General features: G+C 29.2%; 1 protein-coding gene across 1 annotated transcript; it reads left to right on the top strand.

Annotated features, from left to right (window-relative positions):
- The first annotated feature begins 4118 nt into the window (after window positions 1-4118).
- Window positions 4119-4976, top strand: LOC100207593 (small nuclear ribonucleoprotein-associated protein B). Its single transcript, XM_065805777.1, has one exon. It carries the CDS (start codon window positions 4169-4171, stop codon window positions 4706-4708), a length of 540 nt encoding a protein of 179 aa, XP_065661849.1. The 5' UTR covers window positions 4119-4168; the 3' UTR covers window positions 4709-4976.
- The last annotated feature ends 19374 nt before the right edge of the window (window positions 4977-24350 follow it).

The following is a 24350-nucleotide window of genomic DNA, read 5'->3' as shown; positions in this document are numbered from 1 at the left end:
GGACGCCAGAAAAAACTCATCTCCATTTCACGTAACTTCAGTTGAAATCACCATGTTTCTAAATATAGAAAAACATGTTAAAACTCTCTTTGTTACTTCTTCTCCAATTAAAACCCAGCCACTTCGAGAAGTTTTTATCGCTAAAAGCCATCCAGAAAAAATATTTTTATAAAAGAACTGGAATGAACCATTTCTTGATGCTTTTGTCATAAAGCCAGTTAAAAAGTGGGTAGTTTTGTTGGATTGCCCTCTTTTTAACTGGTTTTGTGACTATAGCATCTTTCAATCTTCAAACAGAGTCCTTATACCTCTTTCCTCATTAAAGTATAAAGACTTACAACTTCACAATCATTTTTGCAAGCATGACGCACAGCTATTTTACAACCATCTTTCATATCGAAGTGTAAATCAATCATTTCCTGTAAATGAATACTCTTATGATAAAGAGGAAATTAAACTGTTTAAATTAATTTATCACTTTTTGACTTCATTTCTGCATTTTTTTAAAAGGATTTTATACATTTGTGTGTTAGATATATTACTTAGTTTCTTATATATTTTTTGATGTTGCACTGATTGGTTTTTTTAATAATATATGGGGAATTTTTCTTTTTTTTGCTAATATGAAAAGTAACTTAATAAAATAAGATTAAGCCATGGTTTGTAAAAAGATATTGCAGTTTAAATTGCTCAACGCCAACCCTTACTAGTAAAGAAATATGTTTTGGACTTAAATACGGGAAACGTTAATTTTTGATTCAGGTTGCAAAATTCAAACCAACAGTTTTTATTCCAAGGTCAGTTTAAAAAAATAAATCTAGACAAGAATACTTTTTGTAAAACTAAAGGGTAAAGGAAAGGAAGAAAAATTGATTTTTATTTATCGCAATTCGCAAAAAACTGACATTTCCTTCACTTCCCTTGCACCCTTAATTTGTAATAGTTTTTTGTAATTATATTTTACGTTTGATGATGATATAAGCAAAAACAAAATTTTAATCGAATTTCAAGCAGTTGTAGTAATTAGAGTTCTGATTCAAAACCAAGATGCTTGAGGTTCGATGATGTAATATCAGCCAAAACTATTTATATTCTAAAATAACATAGACTTGGTTGATATGACTCTATTAAGTTATTAAATAAAGGATCATAAAGCTTTTATTTCCTTTGTTAGGTAAAGTTTTTTTGGAAGCACTGGTCTTTTTGGCAGTCTTAAAGAAAAAAACTATTTTGGTTAATAGTAAATAGTTCAACTATAAACTAACTTACAAATAATTTTTTAAAAATCTGATTTTTTTGAATTTTTTTTGTTTTGTTTAAAAGTTCTGGCATTAAGGATAAAGCTTTGAATTCTGCTTTGTTACGTTTATTTTTTCCGAACATTTGCTTTATTTTTCTGTTTCAAGTGACCTACCGTGGAGAACGCTTTTTGTCGGAGGCATGGGAAATTCAAGTTTAGCTTTCAAAATGGTTTAAAGACCGCGAAGTGACTGCACGTTGACTTATATACTTTTATATACACACAATTAAAAAGTCTCGATATTTATTTTACAGTATTTAGTTGGTAGTTGTGTTTAGTTTTATGGCGAGATTTATTCTCCTTTCTATTTATTTATTTTTTTAATCTCAAAGTTGTTGGTTTTTTTTTATATAAATAGAGTGTTTTTTTAATATATTCTACAAGTAGCAGTAATAAAATTTTAAAAATCTAATTGTTCAATTTTTAAAACTTTTAAAACTTTTCACTGCTATAGCGTATTGAAAACGCATTTCAGTTTTCAAACAACTAGTTAAGCTTTTAATATTTCCTTATATTATTGTAAAACATTTAGTAAAAGTTTGTTGTTTTAAGATAAGAATGTTTTTAAATGAAGAAAGCATTGGCATATCTATTGTCGTACACTTTTACTAATAATGTTATGCTGTGGTTAGCATAAAAAGTGTTGTATTAGCTTTAATTAGCGTTAAACGTGTTATAATTTATAATTTTAGGACTATTTTGTTGGTATATACTCAGCATAATGAAGTTATATATTCCATAATAGGTCGTAACAGGCTGATTAGAAATCTATTTACATTATCAAGATGTGTTTCAAGAAGTTTGAAAAGTCATATTTATACTGATTACTTTCAAATGTCTAAGCAAGATTTTCCTAAAATTGTTTTTAACATTATTTTAAGAAAAGTTGCCATTTTTATAATATGAGTAAATGGGTTAAAGGACCAATTTTACATTATGAGTTGCTGTTAAAACTACAGTTTTATTACACTCTTATATTACAAAAAAATTTTATGCCAAAAAATCTTTGTTATTAGCATAATAAATGTTTTTTTAAATCCAATATATCTCTGGTATAAATGACATACATAAAATATTGGGCCGTATGAAATTGATCATGGCATGTTTTTGTATATATAAACATAATATATAGGTTTTTCAGATGTCCAGCTGTTACGGAGGAGAATACAGAGCTAAACCTGTAAGAATGAATTTTATACTGTGTTCTCCTTCGTAAAAGCTGGACATCTGGCAACCCTAATAATGTAACAATACATTGTCTTTTCGTATAGTTATTCTAAGAATTTTCTTTGTTGAATTTTATTACATGATATATATAAGGCATAAACAATTGGTTTAAAATGGTTTAAAAGATAATTTTTGTGTTGAATCAATATGGCCTAAGTAAATATATATGCGCATTTATAATGTGTTATATTTAAAATGAAAACTTATGGTGTTCGATGTATGCATTTTTATTATTATTGTTTTCTTTTATTTTAACTTAAACAAAAATTAAAATGTGCAATCACACAGTGATTCTTTCCTCCATAATGCATACCTATCTATAGGTATTTTATTTTCAAAGTTTATAGATGTTTGATGACAATCCTTAATCTAGTTAAAGCAAAATTTCTTTAGAAGATGTTAAAAAATATAAGTTACATTAAAATTAGAAACATTTTTTATTGATTTTATGAATATATTTTCTGTATAGTAATGGAAGTGCACGTGAGCAATATAGAAAAATCACATTAGCTAAAGCAACAGATAAAGGCACTTGCTAAAAGATATTTAAGACTGTTTAAGACTCATCTGCTTAGCCACAATAATAATACACAAAACTTTAAATCACAAACTTTCGCTTTCTTATAATTCTCACTAATTGCTTATAGAAACCTTTCAATAAAAAAAACCTTAAACAGAATATAAAAACTCAACGTTTTCATAATAGAATTCTCTACTTGAATCGTAAAATTGTAAAAACTATGTGTCGCTGATAAAAGTCCACTAATAAAAAAGTTTAATAAATCCATGCAGCTGTAAATGTCTTTTTAAAAATATTATTTTAAATGATACCTGTTGGAAATTATAGCATTCCTAAACCTAAGAGGTGTTTTGTTTCTCTTCCTCTCTTTTTTATGAACTAAAGGGCTAATATCAACTGAATACATAAATCTATCTTAATGTTATTTTTTTTTAATAAAAGATTTATCAATTAAAATCTATCAATTGCTGCTAAATATTATAATAATAGTAACTTTTATAATATAATAATAGTAAATATTATAACATAAGTAAATTTGTTGTGTTTGTCTAAAAGATATAAAACAAAGTTGTGAATATAGGTAGAGGTTAGGAGTAGTTGGTTTATTTAATAGTATTTGCCAAGAAGATCAAGGTCTATGTGCAAACATTTTTTTTTTGCTTTGACCATAATTTATTTTTACACTTTACAATTTTAAAATGCTGTTAAATATTTAAAAGTACATATTAAGAGAATTATGGTAAAAAAAAGTCTTTTACAATAAAAATTCTGCTACTTTACTATTTAAAAACTTTCACAAAAATGTCACTTAAATTTTAAAACCATTACTTTATTTGCATAAGTTTGCCAAATTTTATTACTTTTTTTAAAAAATACACAAATAACAATTTTAATGACTAATCTTGAGTTTTTTGATTTTTTTTTTACTTTGGCTTTTAATATTTTTATTTATTCTGCTAGCATGCATGAGTGTCTGTGTGTGTGTGTGTGTGTGTGTGTGTGTGTGTGTGTGTGTGTGTGTGTGTGTGTGTGTGTGTGTATTCTATTTGTTTTTTATTTTTTACATTGCTTTTTTTTTATATATATTTTATTTTTGTTTTTGCTAAGTAGAAAAATTAACCATGCCACAACTAGGAAAAAGTGCGAAAATGCTCCAGCATATAAACTATCGAATGCGATGTCAACTACAAGATGGAAGAACATTTATAGGAACATTTCTAGCATTTGATAAACACATGAATTTGATTCTCGGTGATTGTGACGAATTCAGAAAAATAAAACCAAAAACCAACAAAGGAGTTGAAAAAGAAAAGGAAGAAAAACGTGCATTAGGATTGGTTTTACTTCGTGGTGAACATTTAGTTTCTATGACTGTTGAAGCACCACCATCAAAAGAAGATAGAAACAAAACTCCTGCTGCAAGTGCTAGTGCTGGAACTGGTGCTGGGCGAGCTGCTGGAAGAGGCATACCTGCCCCTTCAATGGGTGCTCCTGTTGGATTAGCAGGGCCTGTTCGTGGGGTTGGTGGTCCAAGTCAACAAGTGATGACACCCCAAATGGGTGCTCCTCCTCAGCAATATGGAAGAGGTGGACCACCTCCTCCTGGTATGATGGCTGGTCCTCCACCCGGCATGCTTCCACCAGGTCAACCGAGATGGTAATTATTCTTATTTTTTGTTCAACTGGAGTAACATGGATTTAAATGATGACTGATTTGAGGTCCTTCAAAGAAGATATTGTACTTGGTTTTCATATTGGGTACTAGCTCAAACACATAAAATCAATAGATTAAAACTGATGTCAGACTTTGTAATTAATTTTTACTTTGATTCAAGAAATATAGTGAAAAGAAGTAAAATTATTTGTTATACTGATCTGTATTTTAACCAGTATAATCTTTTTGATCATAGAAAATTTTTATCTTTATTATTTTCTTATTTTTTAATAGTTTTTTGTGGTTTTTTAGGTACCTTATTATCCTCAAATTGATGAACTTTTGTTTATTCATTGTTTATCTTTTGTGTTTGTTTCTAAAAATTTTAAAATGTTCTTGTTTTAGATACTCATTAAGATATCAGAATAAATAATTTTTTTTTTTGGTCAGTACTAAATGGATTGTATGCAAAAAATATTTTTCTTTGGAGTCTCAATAGTAGTACTATTTGCTATTTTATGAATAAAATAGCTTAACTTCGTAAAATGAATCCAATCTAATTCGTTTTTAATTTCAATTTGTTTTAACCCAATTTTTTACGAGTTTACAGAATTTACAACGTTAAAAGAGTCTTGTTTGAATGTCTTGCTCTCCTCGTAAGTTCAAATGTATACAGAATTCGTCCGCTCATGTCGTTTTTATAAATATAAGCGATTTTCAAATGATGTTGTAAGTTTATAATTTATTTTATAATTTCATTAAGGCTATATTTTATCAAAGTTCTTGCCTTAGCCAAAAATTGTCACTTAGTGCCAATCTGAATTACAGTTGAGCTGTGTTTTTTCAATAATAAAACCATATTACTCTAACTAAGTTAATAAATAAGGAAGTATTCAACACATTGAGCTGATTTTTTCACAAGACATCGAATTTTTGATTATTTATCGAATTTCTACATTTAAAAGAAAAATATCCGTTTTTATAAAAAAAACAGTTTACTGTATTCTTTTCGATTCATCCGGACTAATTTTTGACTTATCCGGAAAATTACATATGTCCGGATATTTTTATTTAAAAAAACAGTAGGTGCCGACATTCTATAGAATCTTACAAGATTTTTTAGAAATTTATAAACAATATTAAATATAAACTTATTAAAATTATAAACAAATCTGGTATCACCTGATTCTTTGTTCTTTAGTTTCTTACAAAGTTTCTCAACGTTCTAATAGATGCTTTTAATAATCTGTGGCTGTGAAAATAGCTATATTTTTTAAAAGTTTAACGCAGAACAGCTTATCAGTATAACATTTTAGTTGATGAATCTTTCTAGATTAGTTAGTTTCTAGTTCAAATTTATTAAATTATTTCTTAAATACTTTTTAAAAACAACAAAACTTTGAATCGTTATTAAAAACTATATTGAGATTTCTTCATCAATAAAAAATTAACAAAAATAGTCTAAACTACTAACAATAGCATAACATTCAAAACACTCAATAGAGGTACATATCAAATGTCACAACCAAATCTGTATCCCTAGTGTTTTCTGCCAAAAAAAAAGTTAGACGCGCATGACTAACTCGTGCAGTTTTGCTTTCGTTTCTGGCTTCAATAGCACTCTCATACAAAGAATTTATTGGAGGATACTTAAAATACCTAATAAAAGTAGCAATATGAATTATATGTTCAGATTGTGACATAAGTATGGTTTTTTTAAATATTATTAGTAATGATTGCAAATAGTTATTCAGATTTCTCATTGAAAATCTATATCCCCTCTTGTAGTCGTGCTGTTCATATCAATGAGTAAATCTCGAAACAACTTGTTTATTCTGATTTAGGTGTTGTTTGTGGTACACTATAAATAAATAAAAAAACATTAAAGCATATACAACACTAACAAAAATGTCAAGCTTAGAAGTGTTTTTGTGAAACAGTAAAACAATTAGTGTGTGTGTCTATATATAAATATGTATATCGTCGGTATACAAGGGATATGCGTTAAGTCCGTTTTTGGCAGTATGGAGTTATTTATACTATTATTTAGTATTTTAAATTCTCTTTCGTTTGATATACCACACGAATTTGTATGATATATCAAACAAAATTTTCACAACTGATAAAAACGTGTGCGTATATTAAGTGCATTTTTTGTAGGATTGCCATTGTTTTTTCCTTTTCGTAATACGATATTCTGAAAGGTGACAAAAAATGCTACTAGATGGCACTAGCACAATTTTTTAGGCGAATTCGGAATCTCGTCGTTTTTCCCCTGGAGCCTTCATATATATGTATGTATATATGTATGTATGTATGTGTATTAGGGTTATGACTTTTTTTCAACCCCATACTCCTGTATGTAGTTTGATGAATTTTTTCCTAAAAAGCACGAAATGAACTATTATTTGCACATCTTTTGAAAAAAGTTCACCCTGCCATTGAAAAATCGATTTTGACATAAGTGCTACTATGTATTACATAGTAGTACTTATGTCAAATCTGCTTATGTATTATGTATGTCAAATCTACTTATATATATACAGGGGCGGATCCAGCGTTTTTTGGTCTTTAAGATAGCTAACTTCCAGACATGGAGCAAACTCCAAACATTAAATGTTTATACTTATTTCAAGTAGGGATGCTTTGCAAAAAATTGCGATGATTGGAGCCTGGGAACAGAAAAACCCAAAATAATTATCCCCCCTGCCCCAAACGTTTTTGCCCCCCCCCCCTGCCATAAAACTATAATATATCATATTATAATTTAATAGCTTAATATCCATAGCTTATTTAACAAAAATAATAACAACTTAATATATAAAACATATTATACTCACAAGAGATATTTACTTTATTAATTTTTAATGTTTTATATTTAGTTAGAAACAACTTTTTTCTTTTTCCACAAAATTCAAAATAATTTTACCACAAAATTTTTAAAATAGAAAGGCAGACTTTCAAAAATGTTAAAACTCACTGTGTAACCAGCATAAATTGATAAAAACGTGGACTGCAAAAATAAAGCACACGCAAATACATTTTTACTTGTGAAAATATGCCATGGAGGAAAATCATCAAACAAAAGTGTGCTGAGATAAAAAGTAACCATTTTAGAACATTAAACCACGCTTAACTTAGAAGTTATAACTTAAAGACTAGGAATAAACGTACTGCTCCGCATCTAGTGTTGTTTTTTATAGCATATGTTTTTTATTTTTAACTAACCGGTTTTTAATAAAACCCACTACAATGAATTGATATTATACCATGTTACTACAGAGGTAGCCAGAATATTATTTCACTTCTAAAAAGTCTATTTATCATAGAAAATTTATAATAAATGAAAAAACTAGCTACCTCTACCTCTTTAGTAACATGATCTAATTAATCAATCTTTTACGGATACACAAAAACAATGATCCAAAGTTTTTTGTTTTTTTTTTCTTGGTTTTTAATTTAAAAACCTATCATTTATTTGATAATATGCAAAAAAATTGCGGAAATTCGGAAATTATCGTATGTAATATAAAGATTCAGTGAAAAACGGGTTTTTTTTTACCCCTTAAAATCCTGCATGTAAAAAGGCAAATTTAAAAAAATTTGAAATAAATATTTTTTTGTTAACTAATGCTAACTTGTGTCGGTTAAAAAATATTTAAAATATTAAAATTGAAATTTTTTTTCGAAAAAAATAAGTAAAATCTTATTTCCGCTTCGCGACCCATCAGGTGCCATATTAACTTTAAAATATTAAAAATTAAAAAATCATTTCAATTAGGGGTCTTCCATAAAGTACGTACACAGACATGGGCAAGGGGGGCTTGCCCAAATATCTACAAATTCGTTCAATAAGGGGGGAAAAAAGGAAAGCGAGTACGTACGTTATTTGACTATTTCTTGTTCTCATCTCCCCAAAAAATTTCTTGTTTTAAAACAAAAGCATTGAATTTCACGAATATAAAAAATCAATATTGCTTCTAACATATATAAATTTAAAGTTAAATTTAACATTATTTTTACATAACTTTACAATATAAACTTACACAAAATTTTTTTTTTTTCAATAATAAAATATTAAATGTAAACATATTAGATAATTACATATTTATATATAATTTTAATAAATTTTTTGATACGACACTTATAATCCGAGTTGACGGTATCTGTTACATAATATTTACTTTTTAAACACGCGAGATTCTATGCTCTTTAGTTTTCCCGCTTACTATATTTTGGCAAAATATTGTTTAATTGGTTTAGTAAATATCTCATTAACGCCAATAAATATTAATATAAATATCGCTTCCTTGATGAATCCAACATCTCTATACTTAAATTAGACGTTAGCTCAGAATTTTCGTTCAAAAACGTAAGCACTGGTTAAATTTTCGTACAAAAACGTAAGCACTGGTTAAGTTTGTTAAGTTGCTTTTACTTTGCTCTTTAAAATCCAATTAAATGGTTTTTAAAACTTTTAAAAATATCTTTGAAAACTTAAAAATTGAAGTAAAAATTTTGTTTTTGTCCATCAAAAGTAGAAATGTGTTTCTTACGAAACACATTTCTACTTGTGATGGACAGAAAACAAATTGTGTAACACTTGCCTCTTCTCCATTTTTTTTTTCCAATATACACCTTTTTCTTTTTTTCTTTTTTTTTTATACATATATTTTGAAATATTTAAAAATAAATATACAAAAATAAATTAAATAAGTATATTTTGTTTTAGATATATCAAACTTCTTAATTTATTATTATTACCTAAAGTTTTTCATTTCAGCATTGCACTGTTTTCGTTGTAAATATGTAAATATTCCATGAAATGTAAAATCTATTTCAGAATACATTTGATTTAATTTGAAAGCTCTTTTGAATAAGACGCTGAGTAAATTTATTTTCACCTGTTCATTACATTACTAAAATTTTTTTTTTTTTTTCTTTTAGTTTACATTTGTTGTCGTAGTAAATAAATTACTTTCACAAACACAAACAAGGTTTCTGAAAGAAGATCGTACTGATCTTATCATCAGAACCTTTTACAAGCATGTGTATATAAACTACATCAAAACATAATCAACAAAAAATAAAACGCAATTAACAATAAAAGTTATAAAGAAAATATAAAATTACAATTAAAAAAACCTGACTACATCATCCATTAAGATAAATAAATTTTTATATTTGAAAATGGGAAAAGTAAAATGCATGTCGAAATTGGACAAAACAATTTTATTCCAAAGATACGGTGTACGATATGCAATACAAAACTGATTAAAACTTGGTTCGACAAAAGGGCTTATGTATAAAATTATTGTTTCTAAGTGTATATTTATTTACTGGTTTCAAACAAAAGAGATCTTTAAAAACGGGTAAAGATATATCATTTTTCCACATATACATAAAGCACAAAACATTAGAAACATTAGGCTCATAAATATTGAGAACTTTCATTTCAATAAAAAGTGGTTTGGAATTAGTATATTGATTTGCAAAGTTTATTAAACGGATCGCATGTTTCTGATGGCGATAAAGGCATTTTAACTTACTTTTTTCAGTGCTTCCCCATGTAACATTAGCATAATTTAAATAACTATGAATTAAAGAGTAGTAAAGTTGAGTTAGACTTTTTTTACATAAATATGTTTTGGTTTTATATAAAATTCCAATATTTTTAGAAATTTTTGTACTAATATAGCCGATATGCGTTTTCCATGTGATGTTTTCATTAAGAAAAACACCTAAGAACTTTGTTACATTATGTCTTTTTATTTCAGCATCATCAATAAAAATTTTAGGCAAACTTTGGGGTAAATAAGCTTTTTTAGAAACTGGGTGGAGAAGAACCCAATTTGTTTTTTTAATGTTAAGAGTTAGTTTGTTGCATTTAAACCATTTGGATATACTTTTAAGTTCATCATTCATAGTATAGAAGAGTTTGTAAATGTTATTATCGGAAAAGAATAAGTTAGTGTCATCAGCAAACACGATACTCATTAAATTCGAAGCTTTATTTAGATCGTTTATGTAAATCAAGAACAATAGTGGTCCCAAAACGGAACCTTGTGGAACGCCACATGAAATATTTAGAAATTTATTTGGATGATCATTATTGCTGAAAACAAATTGTTTACGGTTGGATAAATAACGTTTGAACCATTTTATAACTTTGCAATTTATTCTATAATATTTTAGCTTTTGTAGTAAAATTTCATGATCGACAGTATCGAATGCTTTCGAAAGGTCGATGAAAACACCTAATGTATATTTAGACTTTTCAAAAGAATTAGAGATTTCACGTACAAATTGGATAACTGCATGTTCTGTGGAATTATTTCTTTTAAAGCCGATTTGATAGTTGTATAAAAAAATATTAGAATGAAGATAACTGTATAATCTATTGTGCATTATACGTTCTAGTATTTTTGAAAATGTGGAGAGGACAGAGATAGGGCGATAATTACTGACATTTGTTTGATCACCTTCTTTTAAAATTGGAGTAACCTTAGCAATTTTTAGTTGTTCAGGAAAAACTCCTTGGCGTCTATGCTCCATAGACCTTAAATAGGATTTCGTTTAAGTATTCAAAACATTCTATGACTATATTACCGTTTATGTCATCTGCTCCGGTTGATTTATTTTTTTAAAGAGTTTTGAAAGCTTTTCCAAACTCTTGAAAAGATAGTTCGGAAGATAACTCGTTGGAACTAGTGCAATTATCCACTTGTACTAAAAAATCTCTAAATGTAGCTTTTGTATAAGGAATTTTGTTTGCTAGTTTGGGACCGATGTCAACAAAGAATTTATTAAATTCATGAGCTATAGCTCTTGATTCGCATATATGTTTGTCATCAACTATAATTGTTTGGGGGAGGGAACCTGAGCATCTTTTTTGTCTACAACTAATTTCATTCATTATTTGTCAAGTGCGTTTTGAGTTATTTTTAAACTTATCTATGAGTCTTGAGTAGTAATTTTTTTTCAAGTTTTTACAAACTTTTTCAAATAGGTATTTGTATTCTTTATATATTTTTTCATTTGCAGATGATTTTGTTTTAAGATATTTTATATAAAGCTTCTGTTTTATTTTTGATGATTTTTTAAATCCCCTAGGGGATTTAAAAAATTTGATGGGTGACCAGGGCCCTGGTCACCCATGGGTTGTTTATATTTTTTGGATTTAATGTTTTTACAATGATAGGAAAATTAGCGTCATACACGAAATAAAATATTTTAAAAAAACTATCGTAAATTTTATCTGCATTATCATTAAAGTTAAAATGCTTCCAGTGTAGGAGTTGTGTAGGATAATTGGTTTTTAAATTGTTTTATATTGGTTTCGTTAAAAGTGCGTATTTTAATTTTATTTGATTTGGTTATATTTTCAGAGTTTGATTTAAGCAACAAAAATATTGGAAAATGATCAGATATATCCGATTTTAGGATACCTATTTGGATATCATTGTTGGATATATCTGTTGTAATAATATTATCAATCAAAGACGCTGTGTTTTTTGTTACTCTTGTTGGACGATTAATCAAGGGTATTGCTCCAGTTTCGAAAAAAGAATCGTAAAAGTTTTTAATTTTATTATTTTCATCGTATAGAAAACAATTCATATTTAGGTCCCCAATAATAAAAATCTTTTTTTTTCTTTAATACCTTTTTTAAAAATACTTTGTTCAAAAAAAATGCTCAAGTTCTTACTCACGCCGTCAGGTGGTCGATAACAACAGCTTGTTAATAAGTTTTTTGATTCATTGTTTATAATTTCAATAGTTAAAATTTCTTTATCGCCATCAGATACACTTAAATCATTCCTAAGGGGACGTCCATAAAGTACTTACGCTCATAGGGGGGAGGGGGAGGGTCTTCAAAAAAGCGTACGAAAGCGTATGGGGGGGGGAGGGAGGGGGAGGGGTTGAATATAAAAGTGCGTACGCACTAATTAAAAAAAGTAATTTTTCTTAGTTAATGCTTGTATTTCTAACTTATCACCACTCACAAATACTTATCTATAGCTAGATGTTTTTTAATAAATAACAAGATATTTTTGAATATAATAATAAATAAATAATTTTTTTAAAATAATAAAATCATGACCGTCACTATGAAATGACAATTGAGGAGGGAGGGAAATATACTTGCCCTTAAAGAAGATCTAATTACAATTTATTTTTGGAAACTTTAAAGTTCTTTTTATCAAAGGAACTTAAAAATTAGTAAAATGTGTTTAAATTTAACAATAAAAACGTAATAAGTTTTAATGGGCTTGGTAAAAATGTTGTGGGTTTTTAGTTTCAAATAAACAGGCAGGAACGTTTATATGGCACCTCATAGTTACGTTTTAAGCGTTTATTAGTTATTTAGGAATAGGGAAAGTTTTAATGATAATGCACAATTTTTGTACTTTCTTGCAATATTCAAAAAGATTTGCTTGCGATGGTCAAAACAATTGTTTTGATTATATCCAGCCTGGATAGTTTTTTCACAGTTTTTTGCATACCCTCCACCTATGTTGTTGTATCGCAATTAAAGTAGGAGATTAATTACCGCGAGGAAAACAAATTTGTGCTCAATCTTAAATAAATACGAAAATTTTTTGTGTATGAGAACATAGTTATTATTTCTTAAATATAAAAAATGTCACGTTACAAAATAGCATCATCTTATCTAGGGTAATTTTTTTGATAAATATAATAAACAAAGAAGCTTGAGAAAACTGGAAAAAATAAATTTTTGAAAAGTATTTCAGCTAAAAAAATGCAAGCAATCAATTTAGTGTTTGAAAATTTGAACATCAAGGTGACAGTGAAGTGTATTACTTTGCAATCATTTAAAAGATCGTTTACACAAAATAAAACAAAAAAGACTTGTTGAAAAATTTGTGCAGTTGATCTTTAAGCGCTTTTGCTGGCAAACAGGAAACTTTTAAATCAACAAACTGGCAAAAGTGTTTGTTTGGTACCTTTAAAGTATAGGTTGTGGTTAAGGGCAGGGTGATAAAATTTTTTTAAGTATTCACAAACTAAAAAAAAACTGTTATCTTTATAGGTTTCAAAACATCGTTTTAATTTTGTATAAACAAAATTAATATTATAGTCTTCATTAATCAATTAATTTAAATTGTTGGTGATCTAAATCAAAGGGTGATTTCACCCAATCAAATATGTTTTCGATGACATGAATTTGATCAGAATTACTTTCATTTACTGTTAAATGAGTATCATTGTTTTCATCGTCATTTTTATTTTCCTCAGAGGTAGTGTTGATTATGTTTCTAAACACGCATTTGTGACGCTTAACACTTGCTTTAGAAGCGTCATAAATTTTGCAGGTTTTGCAAGTTCTTTGATCAATTTTTTGTTGTGAAATTGATGGGCAGTACAAATCAAAGGAAGCTTCCATAGAAATTTTTGAACCTATATATCCCAAGCGCTGCGCTAGAGAAGAAAATTAAGGTTTAGGAATACTTCGTACTACCTTTGGCTCAGGAATAAAAATTCCTTCAGCAGCATGAGACATTACAACTGGACCTGGTAAAAAACGTTGAAGAAAATATTTTTTCCAGGAACTTCGCCAAGATTTACAGCAACTCGGAACACCACACTTAACGATCATTAAAAAATACTGACTTTGTCTTACGTGATTTTCAATCCATTTTGAATCTTGCTCTGGTATTGGGGACAGCTGGAAAGGTTCAACATATTCAGCACAAACAGAATAGCTATCAATTAATATATCAGACCATACCTCTGCTAGAGTTTCTGCAGCAGCTTTAGCAAAAAAATTTTTTTCTAAATCAACGTCAATTGTTTTTCCAGATGCATTTAGATGTGTCCCAAAATGATCATGTGGCAAAACCAATCCTGCTAACTCTCGACTCAGCGGAGCCATACGCCCTTCAACCCTGTTATATGCTGTTATATAATATGAGGTGCATGAGTTCCTGTTAGATAGACATCTAAATCCTATTTTATAAATCTTGCAATTGCAACTTGCAATGGTTTGGGAAACCTTGGATTTTCATCAGAACCTCCATCACATGCAGAAACAAATATAATTTTTACCTGACCTTCTGGAGTACAAATGTGAAGCTTATAATTTTCAATTGAAACAAGACGCTCCAAATCACGGCCATGAGTAAAAGCAGTGCTGCTACCATGCTTCATAGATCTAATAGCAATATACGTTGGTCCAGAATAAGACACTGCGTCAGCAAATTTATTTGGATCAATAATACAAGCTGCATAAACAGACGGTATAAGTTTATGTCTGGGAGCCACTAAAAAATCATGATCTGGCAAACGTACTTAATAATCAAGATGCATCAAAATTGGTGATCGTTTTGTTGCAGCTGCTAATCCTAATGGTACTTTGGCTTTGTCGTCTAGACTTAAATAAAAGCATGAATCTGGACCAAACATTGAACAAATTTTATCCATGTATTGCATGCACGCAAATGGAAATCCAGTCTCAATATGCCTATCACGAGCTGTATTAGCAGTCCTGATTAATTTCACAGGAACTGTCTTAATGTGACGTATTCCCTCAAGTGTGTTTGATCGCTTAGGCATCAGTCTTAAATATGTTGCAGATCGCGATAAACAGTCACCCAGTTTTAGTAGGTTTTTATTTAAGTCATCAAGTGTCTTACATGAACGTAACTCCTGCGATCTTCGTCGATCGCAAGCAGCGGCTCCTATTGATGCAATGTTAACGATGGCATTAAGAAGATTTGGCTGATCTTCAATTACAGCTGGTCTACCATTATTTTCTCTATTGAATTTAGAAAGTTTTGATTTTAAGTAGGGCGTGTCGTCAACAATATCATTAAGTGTTCGTTTCAAACTTGCTCTCCGTTGTCTTTGACGGATTGCCTCGCGTTTCATTTTTTTAAGACGGGTTTGTTTTATTTTTATTTGCTTTTCAACAAAAATTAATTTTATTTTAAGTTCGTCAGTTATCAATCCTGCACGGCGCACATTTACCAATGTTAACAGCTGCTCTTTTAACTGCGAAATTTCAGTTTGAATTTTCTCTTGTTGGGGAGTATGAGGTTTTTGCGGCTGATCAATTGGTACTTTTGTTTGTGGTTTTTCACTTTTTTGAATATCAAATTTAGAAGAAGTAGCTAGTGTTTCATTGATTAAAAAAATCTATTTTTTCTGCTTCATCGGATGTTAACAAAGCTTCTGGTCCCTCATCTAATCTTTCGTTTATGAGAGGAAGCTTCACTGCAGTAGATTGATTCTTCAGTTTTTCAAAATTTTTGGCGTACGTACTTTATGGACGACCCCTAACATAATAAACAATGTTTTCATTTACATATATAACAATTCCTCCGTCGCGTTTATTTACTTGTCTCTGGAGAGAAATTAATTTAAAATGAGGAATATAAAAGTTTAAAGTATTATTTAAATTATTCGAAATCCATGTTTCAGTCAAACAAATTATATTAAAACAATTTTTTGTTTCCTCTAACAGATTAAGAAGTTTTTCAAAATTATTATTGAGGCTTCGAATGTTTACGTGGAGAATTCTAATTTTATTAAAACTTTTTTAAAAAGAAACCCTTCTAATTCGCCTGGATAGTGATATGAGCAATCCATATCGGGTTTTGAATTTTCATTATTATTTATTTTAGAAAAGTTGAAACTTATGGATTCAAAATCACTAGTCCCAGCCATTTTTTTTTTTTTTTTTTTTTTTTAAGGGGCATTAATTTTTAGAAAAATTTCTTTTTAAAACGTAATGTTTGGGTTTCTAATCATATTTTATAATAGCATACTTGCCTTCACTGCATAGTTTTTTTACTTCCTCCCATAACTTTTTACGATTCTCAATAATTTCCTTTGCAAAATCTTCATTAATAAATATACCAGTTCCACGCAAGTTTTTCACGGCGTTTAGAATTTTGCTTTTGCCTTGGTAATTTAATAGCTTCAAAACTATTGTTCTTGGTAGTTCTTGGTACTCTCTTGATTTGCTCACTCGATGCGCTCTTTCCACAACCACTTCGTTGTCAATTTTAAGTTGTTTTTTGAAAATATTTTTTATTGTATTTTCACAGCCACTCCATGTTTCGTTAGGTTTATCTTCAATTCCATCTATTCGTAGATTATTTCGACGAGATCTATTTTCTAACTCGATTGTTTTTTGTGTAAAATATTTAAATCCTTATCATAACACTTTTTAATTTGTACAATCTTTTCCATTAGGTTTGTTTCTTGGAAGTTTAGAGTTGTTTTAAGGTCACTTATATCTTTTTGAATATTCATCATATTAGATTTGTTATTGTTTACATAAACTTCTAACTTTTCAATTCTGTCCGTTAATATTTTTTAGTTTGCACTCATAATCGATGCAAAACTTTTTTCTTGATCTTTTAACAACTTCTCTGTTTCTTTCAAAATATATTTTTTTTGTTCTTCTAACTTGTTGGTAATTATTTTTTCTATGTTTTTACTTGAAATTTCCATATTTGTATAATAATTTAAACACGCTGTAGAAAAAAACACGTCCGTTCGCTTCGATAACTAATGCGCAAAAAAAAAAAAAAAAAAAAACTTGACGTTGTTGGTCGTCCACAACTTTCTTAATACTTTATAACCAAATACTTATAACCAATTACGCTATCCCATAAATCGAGTGTGGGCATCATTCAATAAAACATAAGACAAACATCAAACATGCGAGTTTTATTTTTGTCTTCTTTTGTCCTGAGCATCAGTTTCTTCTTTATTTTAATTATAATTAAAATAAAAAAGAAATTCAAATTAAATTTAATTTGAAGTTAAATTGAGAAATTAAAAACAACTTTTACTTGAATTTATGTTTGCAAACAGAGAAAAACAAGCTTCAGAGTATATTGGGGAAAGTCGGGTAGCCCCGGACGGCGGGTAACTCCGGACACTTGATGTACAGCTTAAACTAAAGAAGCTATGTGGTTTTAAATACATTTAAAATATATCATGACCTTAAAACGGTACATCGTGGCACATCAAAATTATCGGCATTGTTGTCGTTAAATCCATCGTCGTAAATGTTATATGTACTCAGGTTATATGTATTATCGCTAAAAAAATTGACTTTTCTTAAAATTAGTTGTTACATCAACATTTATTAAATCAATATTCTGACTTAGTTTTTTTGATATTGTCAAAGAGTCTTGATTTGCTAACACCGTGTTTAGCAGCATGCTAAAATCATTTGTTTGGACATCTTTTACGGCTTCCCTTAACTTTTCAGTTGAGAATGCACGCTTGGTTTTTCTCTTTATAGTTTCTGGTCATTTTATGATTAGCTGTGATAAAAATAATAATAAAACTTAAAACTTGTTAAAAGTTTTCAACTCTTTTTTGTTTATTCTAGTAACTGCTACTCTTTAGTTTAGCGCTACTAACGGTACGGCTTTTATATGCATTCACTCGAGAATTGCTTCGCGAAGAATTAATCTACAAGGGAATTATGGTGTTGCAATCGTTAATGATTGTGCAGATATAAATTTGCAAAACTTTAATAATTGGCCATAAGGAACTGTTATTAAGCAAGCATTACAAAAGCATCGGACAATTTGACTTTATAATGTCCAAAGTGTCCAAAGTCTCTTACTATGGGGTGTATTTAAAATAATTCAGGGAATCGCTACAAATTCACTTAGATCTCAAATATTTACATTCTCAAACGTCCGCAGGTAATCATTTGTTTAAAAAAAAAATTGCACCAACTCTGGCAGAGTTCATAACTAGGATCTGAATGATTCACTTGGAATGGAAAATTTTACATCAAATAACTCTAAAATCATTTTTTTTACTCTATAATCTATTTTTTAGCGGAAAGTTGTCACCTAACAATTTTTAAGTTAAGAGCGTCTACCAACATATCGACCATAGACATCATTGTCCTAATATTAAAAGGGTAGGGGATTTCTAAGTGTCTATTCTCTCTCCCCGCTCTCCCCTATATATATATATATATATATATATATATATATATATATATATATATATATATATATATATATATATATATATATATATATATATATATATATATATATATATATATATATATATATATTCTTAAAAATGCTTTCTTCTTTTTTATTTTGATATCGAGAACTTGATTTTTTTCAAGGAGAAATGGCATTTCACATAAAATATTAATAAATATTTCATCTTCGCATATTATCATTATTTTCATTTTAGTTAGTATTATTATCAAACTAGTTTACACTAAAAATTTTCAAAATACAAGTAAAAACAAACGATTTCTATTGGCAGCGGCATAAAGCATTTACTCCATAGCAGAAGAAATTGCTTATGAGCACAAGCAAAACTTTATTCACGCATTTTTGAGCAATTGCTTTTGTCGTGGGCAACTGTTTTTTAGCTTTCACTTTGCTCAGCAATTTTTTTATTTACCCGGCCTATAGACACTCCTACACTACATTTTAAAATACATAATTTCATGAATAATTTTATTTATATATATTTTTGTATCTTTTTTAAATAGAAATAGCTAAGAGCTTGATATTTCTTGGCTCTTCTTTCATAATTATAGTTATATCTATACAGATAAGTGCATTTTTACCGAAATTGAGTTTTTTCAATATTCGGATTCTTTACGGAAAAATGTACAAACCTAACTATGTTAGTATAAATAAAAAAATTGTTAATCATCTTTATTTACGATTACAAAGAAATAAATGTACAAAAAATACTTTGCCTGATAATTAGTTTTTATTTTTATTTTTCTTAAAACAAAACGTGACTAGAAAATCTTTTAGAAAATCTTTATACAGTTCCATTGCAAAGGAAGATAAATATTGTAAAGAACATATTGCAAGATAAATATTGTAAAAACAAAATGTTTCATTTTCAAGTTTAAAGATTTCATTTCATCGACCGAAATAAGTCAAAGTTCAAGTAAAGCAGCAGAACATAAAGAGACAAGAGTGCTTGAACATAAAGAGATAAGAGCTCTGAAAAGAACTTGCATCACTTGAATTTTTTAAATTAGCATTAAAATAACTCATCACTATAGTAACAATTATTTCAAAATACTTTAATTGATTTAAATGAATACAACTACGACAATGCATTGCGCCTTTGTCGATTTATTTGAAAGACCAATTCATAAAAAGACTAAAAACATAAGACCGGGTGAATAAAGGAAAGCAATTGCTTTTACTCAGTAATTGCTCAGCTTTACGTCTTGATATAGTAATTACGTTTTGATTCAGTAATTGCTAAGCTTTACGCAATTTTGCTCAAATTTTTATTCACGTAAAGCTGAGCGATTGCTCCAAAAACGCTGAGAAAAAGCAACTGCTTTTTTTATTTACGCGGCCTATCAATTAGTCATATCGCTGATCATTTGTAGATCGAACTAGAGATTTTTTTCAATCACTATTCCCTACAATTAAATTTGACTAATTTCTCAAGGATTTAAATTTAAAGATATTTCTTATTTGTGACGGAAATCAAAACATTTTTTTATCTCGCAATTTCCTATTGATATTTTTGGGTAACTATTTTTTTTACGAGTCGATTTCTCAAACGAGCGATTTTGATTATATAATTTAAAAAACTTTTTCTTATACATACAGTTATACAGCGGTTATTCAATATATAGACTATATAGTGAAATATATTATTTACAAATGATTTTACATTATGAATTTTTTCTAATTGAATTAAATAATTAAGACAGCCGTCATTTTGACGTAGAATCAAATAAGTATTCCCATGTGACGCAGCTGTTATTCAATGTTTTACTTCTTCTATTTATAGCAATTAATAGCGCTTTTAAACAATACCAATAAACTGGTGGCCAAAGAGATTGCCAGGTTTGATGTCGTATCACTCAAATGAAACTTTTTCAATTCAAGAGTATTTGTCATGTAACAATAGATTAGAGTTTTTTTAAAATCCGAACTATCCTGCTAAGAGTCATATATGGGGCAAAATAGTAAAAATGAGAGGGTGTAAGCCCATTCAAGATTTCCATTACAAAAAAATATAAACTGAATTTCAATCAATTTAAACAAAGTTAAAAACAAAACAAAAAAAAACATTTAAAAATGTACATAATCGTACAGAAATTAAATAATTTTTTATCCTGCTCAAAAGACGCGTGTAAAAGTTAACGCTGAATTAAACTCTTCTTCCATTAAAAGTAACTACAGAGTTGCTATTGATGTCGAGTATACTCTTCTATATGTTTAAATCTATTCTACATAAGTTAAAATTTAGAATGAAGTCTCCACAGTTTATCAAACTGTCTTGGCTAGATAAAAAAGAGTTTTTTAGTACACCTTTACATTTCAGTTTTCTCAACTTAGACCTATAGTTCAGTGTATGAAAGACTTTAAAAAAAAAAGATTCTTGTTAAAGTTGAATTCTTTAACCGAGTATAAGTTAGCATTTGTTGAATTAAAAAACTTTTTCCTATCTACCTAAGATTCCTATCATTCAAGTATTCTAAACAGTTTACAGTCAGTTTGCTAAACAGTGTGAAGACTTCATTTTAAATGTAAACCTCCATAGAAATGATTTAAACATCTAAAAAGTATACTCAATATCAAAAGCGACTTTGTATTTACTTTTAATGGAAATTGAGTTTAATTTAACGTTAACTTTTACATGTTGCTCTAGAGCAGGATAAAAGAATATTCAATTTTAATTTTTTTTGTAAACTTTTTTAAAATTATTTAAAACTTAATTAATGGGTTAGTAAAATGCTTAAATGATAATAATAAATAAAATTTATTTGCTATTTTTATAGAACAAACACTCTTGAATAAAAAATGTGTTTTGTAACGGGCATCTAAAATGATTAAATGGGCTAAGACCCCTCAATTTTACCCTTTTGACCCAATTATGACTCTTAGAACTTTGCTCGGATTTAAAAAAAAACTCTTTTCTATTGATACAAGACAAATATTCATGAATAAATCTAGTTGTTTTTTCAAAAATGTATGAGAACAACTGGCTATATCTTCTTTCTTAGTTCCTGATATTACTTTGTGCCGGACAGTTTTCATTGAATGAAATGATTCGTTTTGTAAAAACGCATCTTTTAAATATATTTATTGATTTAATTTTGATATAAATGTATTTATATATATGTTTCTTTCTTCGATTCGACTAGCACTATCCATTAAAAAAAAAGGAGTTATTTTGTCCCCTGGGTGTTTGTGTTAATGTTTCTGTTTCATCTGGCGGTTCCGAGTTTTGAAAATAAATTCTCTTCTTTTTGAATCAGTTTTTTCCTAGATTTGTGAACTAATTTTTTAAGATTTCTGACATCTTTGCATTTATTACCACAACCTGGTAAGAGACTATGAATAATTCTCCTTTTTCCTCAATTGTATTTTTTTAAATAAGTTTTGTAATGGTTGCTCGTTTCCGTTCCCTTTTTATTTCTTCTTCGTTTTCAATGTTTGAATAATTTTTATCGGATAAATAGGGAACAACAATAATACTATAAACGAATAGTACTATTCGTTAGGCGAATAGTACTATTCGTTAGGCGAATAGTACTATTCGTTAGGCGAATAGTACTATTCGTTAGGCGAATAGTACTATTCGTTAGGCGAATAGTACTATTCGTTAGGCGAATAGTACTATTCGTTAGGCGAATAGTACTATTCGTTAGGCGAATAGTACTATTCGTTAGGCGAATAGTACTATTCGTTAGGCGAATAGTACTATTCGTTAGGCGAATAGTACTATTCGTTAGGCGAATAGTACTATTCGTTAGGCGAATAGTACTATTCGTTAGGCGAATAGTACTATTCGTTAGGCGAATAGTACTATTCGTTAGGCGAATAGTACTATTCGTTAGGCGAATAGTACTATTCGTTAGGCGAATAGTACTATTCGTTAGGCGAATAGTACTATTCGTTAGGCGAATAGTACTATTCGTTAGGCGAATAGTACTATTCGTTAGGCGAATAGTACTATTCGTTAGGCGAATAGTACTATTCGTTAGGCGAATAGTACTATTCGTTAGGCGAATAGTACTATTCGTTAGGCGAATAGTACTATTCGTTAGGCGAATAGTACTATTCGTTAGGCGAATAGTACTATTCGTTAGGCGAATAGTACTATTCGTTAGGCGAATAGTACTATTCGTTAGGCGAATAGTACTATTCGTTAGGCGAATAGTACTATTCGTTAGGCGAATAGTACTATTCGTTAGGCGAATAGTACTATTCGTTAGGCGAATAGTACTATTCGTTAGGCGAATAGTACTATTCGTTAGGCGAATAGTACTATTCGTTAGGCGAATAGTACTATTCGTTAGGCGAATAGTACTATTCGTTAGGCGAATAGTACTATTCGTTAGGCGAATAGTACTATTCGTTAGGCGAATAGTACTATTCGTTAGGCGAATAGTACTATTCGTTAGGCGAATAGTACTATTCGTTAGGCGAATAGTACTATTCGTTAGGCGAATAGTACTATTCGTTAGGCGAATAGTACTATTCGTTAGGCGAATAGTACTATTCGTTAGGCGAATAGTACTATTCGTTAGGCGAATAGTACTATTCGTTAGGCGAATAGTACTATTCGTTAGGCGAATAGTACTATTCGTTAGGCGAATAGTACTATTCGTTAGGCGAATAGTACTATTCGTTAGGCGAATAGTACTATTCGTTAGGCGAATAGTACTATTCGTTAGGCGAATAGTACTATTCGTTAGGCGAATAGTACTATTCGTTAGGCGAATAGTACTATTCGTTAGGCGAATAGTACTATTCGTTAGGCGAATAGTACTATTCGTTAGGCGAATAGTACTATTCGTTAGGCGAATAGTACTATTCGTTAGGCGAATAGTACTATTCGTTAGGCGAATAGTACTATTCGTTAGGCGAATAGTACTATTCGTTAGGCGAATAGTACTATTCGTTAGGCGAATAGTACTATTCGTTAGGCGAATAGTACTATTCGTTAGGCGAATAGTACTATTCGTTAGGCGAATAGTACTATTCGTTAGGCGAATAGTACTATTCGTTAGGCGAATAGTACTATTCGTTAGGCGAATAGTACTATTCGTTAGGCGAATAGTACTATTCGTTAGGCGAATAGTACTATTCGTTAGGCGAATAGTACTATTCGTTAGGCGAATAGTACTATTCGTTAGGCGAATAGTACTATTCGTTAGGCGAATAGTACTATTCGTTAGGCGAATAGTACTATTCGTTAGGCGAATAGTACTATTCGTTAGGCGAATAGTACTATTCGTTAGGCGAATAGTACTATTCGTTAGGCGAATAGTACTATTCGTTAGGCGAATAGTACTATTCGTTAGGCGAATAGTACTATTCGTTAGGCGAATAGTACTATTCGTTAGGCGAATAGTACTATTCCTTAAAATTTGGTACCGAAGTTTAGCGAAACAAATAGCGATTTGCCATTCGTTTCATGAAAACACTATTCGCCGGTGCTTCTTTATGTTTGGACCTAGTATCAAACAGTTTTTGACAAATAACCTGAAATTTATTTTCTGCACTAAAGTATTTCTTATTTCCCTCAAAAAATGCACTTTCATTTTTGAGGAATAATTTCAAAATCTCTCAAACATAGAAGAAAACAAGATTAGAAAATGAACTTGAAAAAATGCAAAATACAGCTAC

This window comes from Hydra vulgaris, chromosome 09 (genome assembly GCF_038396675.1).
Source record: "Hydra vulgaris chromosome 09, alternate assembly HydraT2T_AEP".
NCBI lineage: Eukaryota > Metazoa > Cnidaria > Hydrozoa > Anthoathecata > Hydridae > Hydra > Hydra vulgaris.
This window is presented reverse-complemented; position numbering and strand designations above follow the sequence as displayed.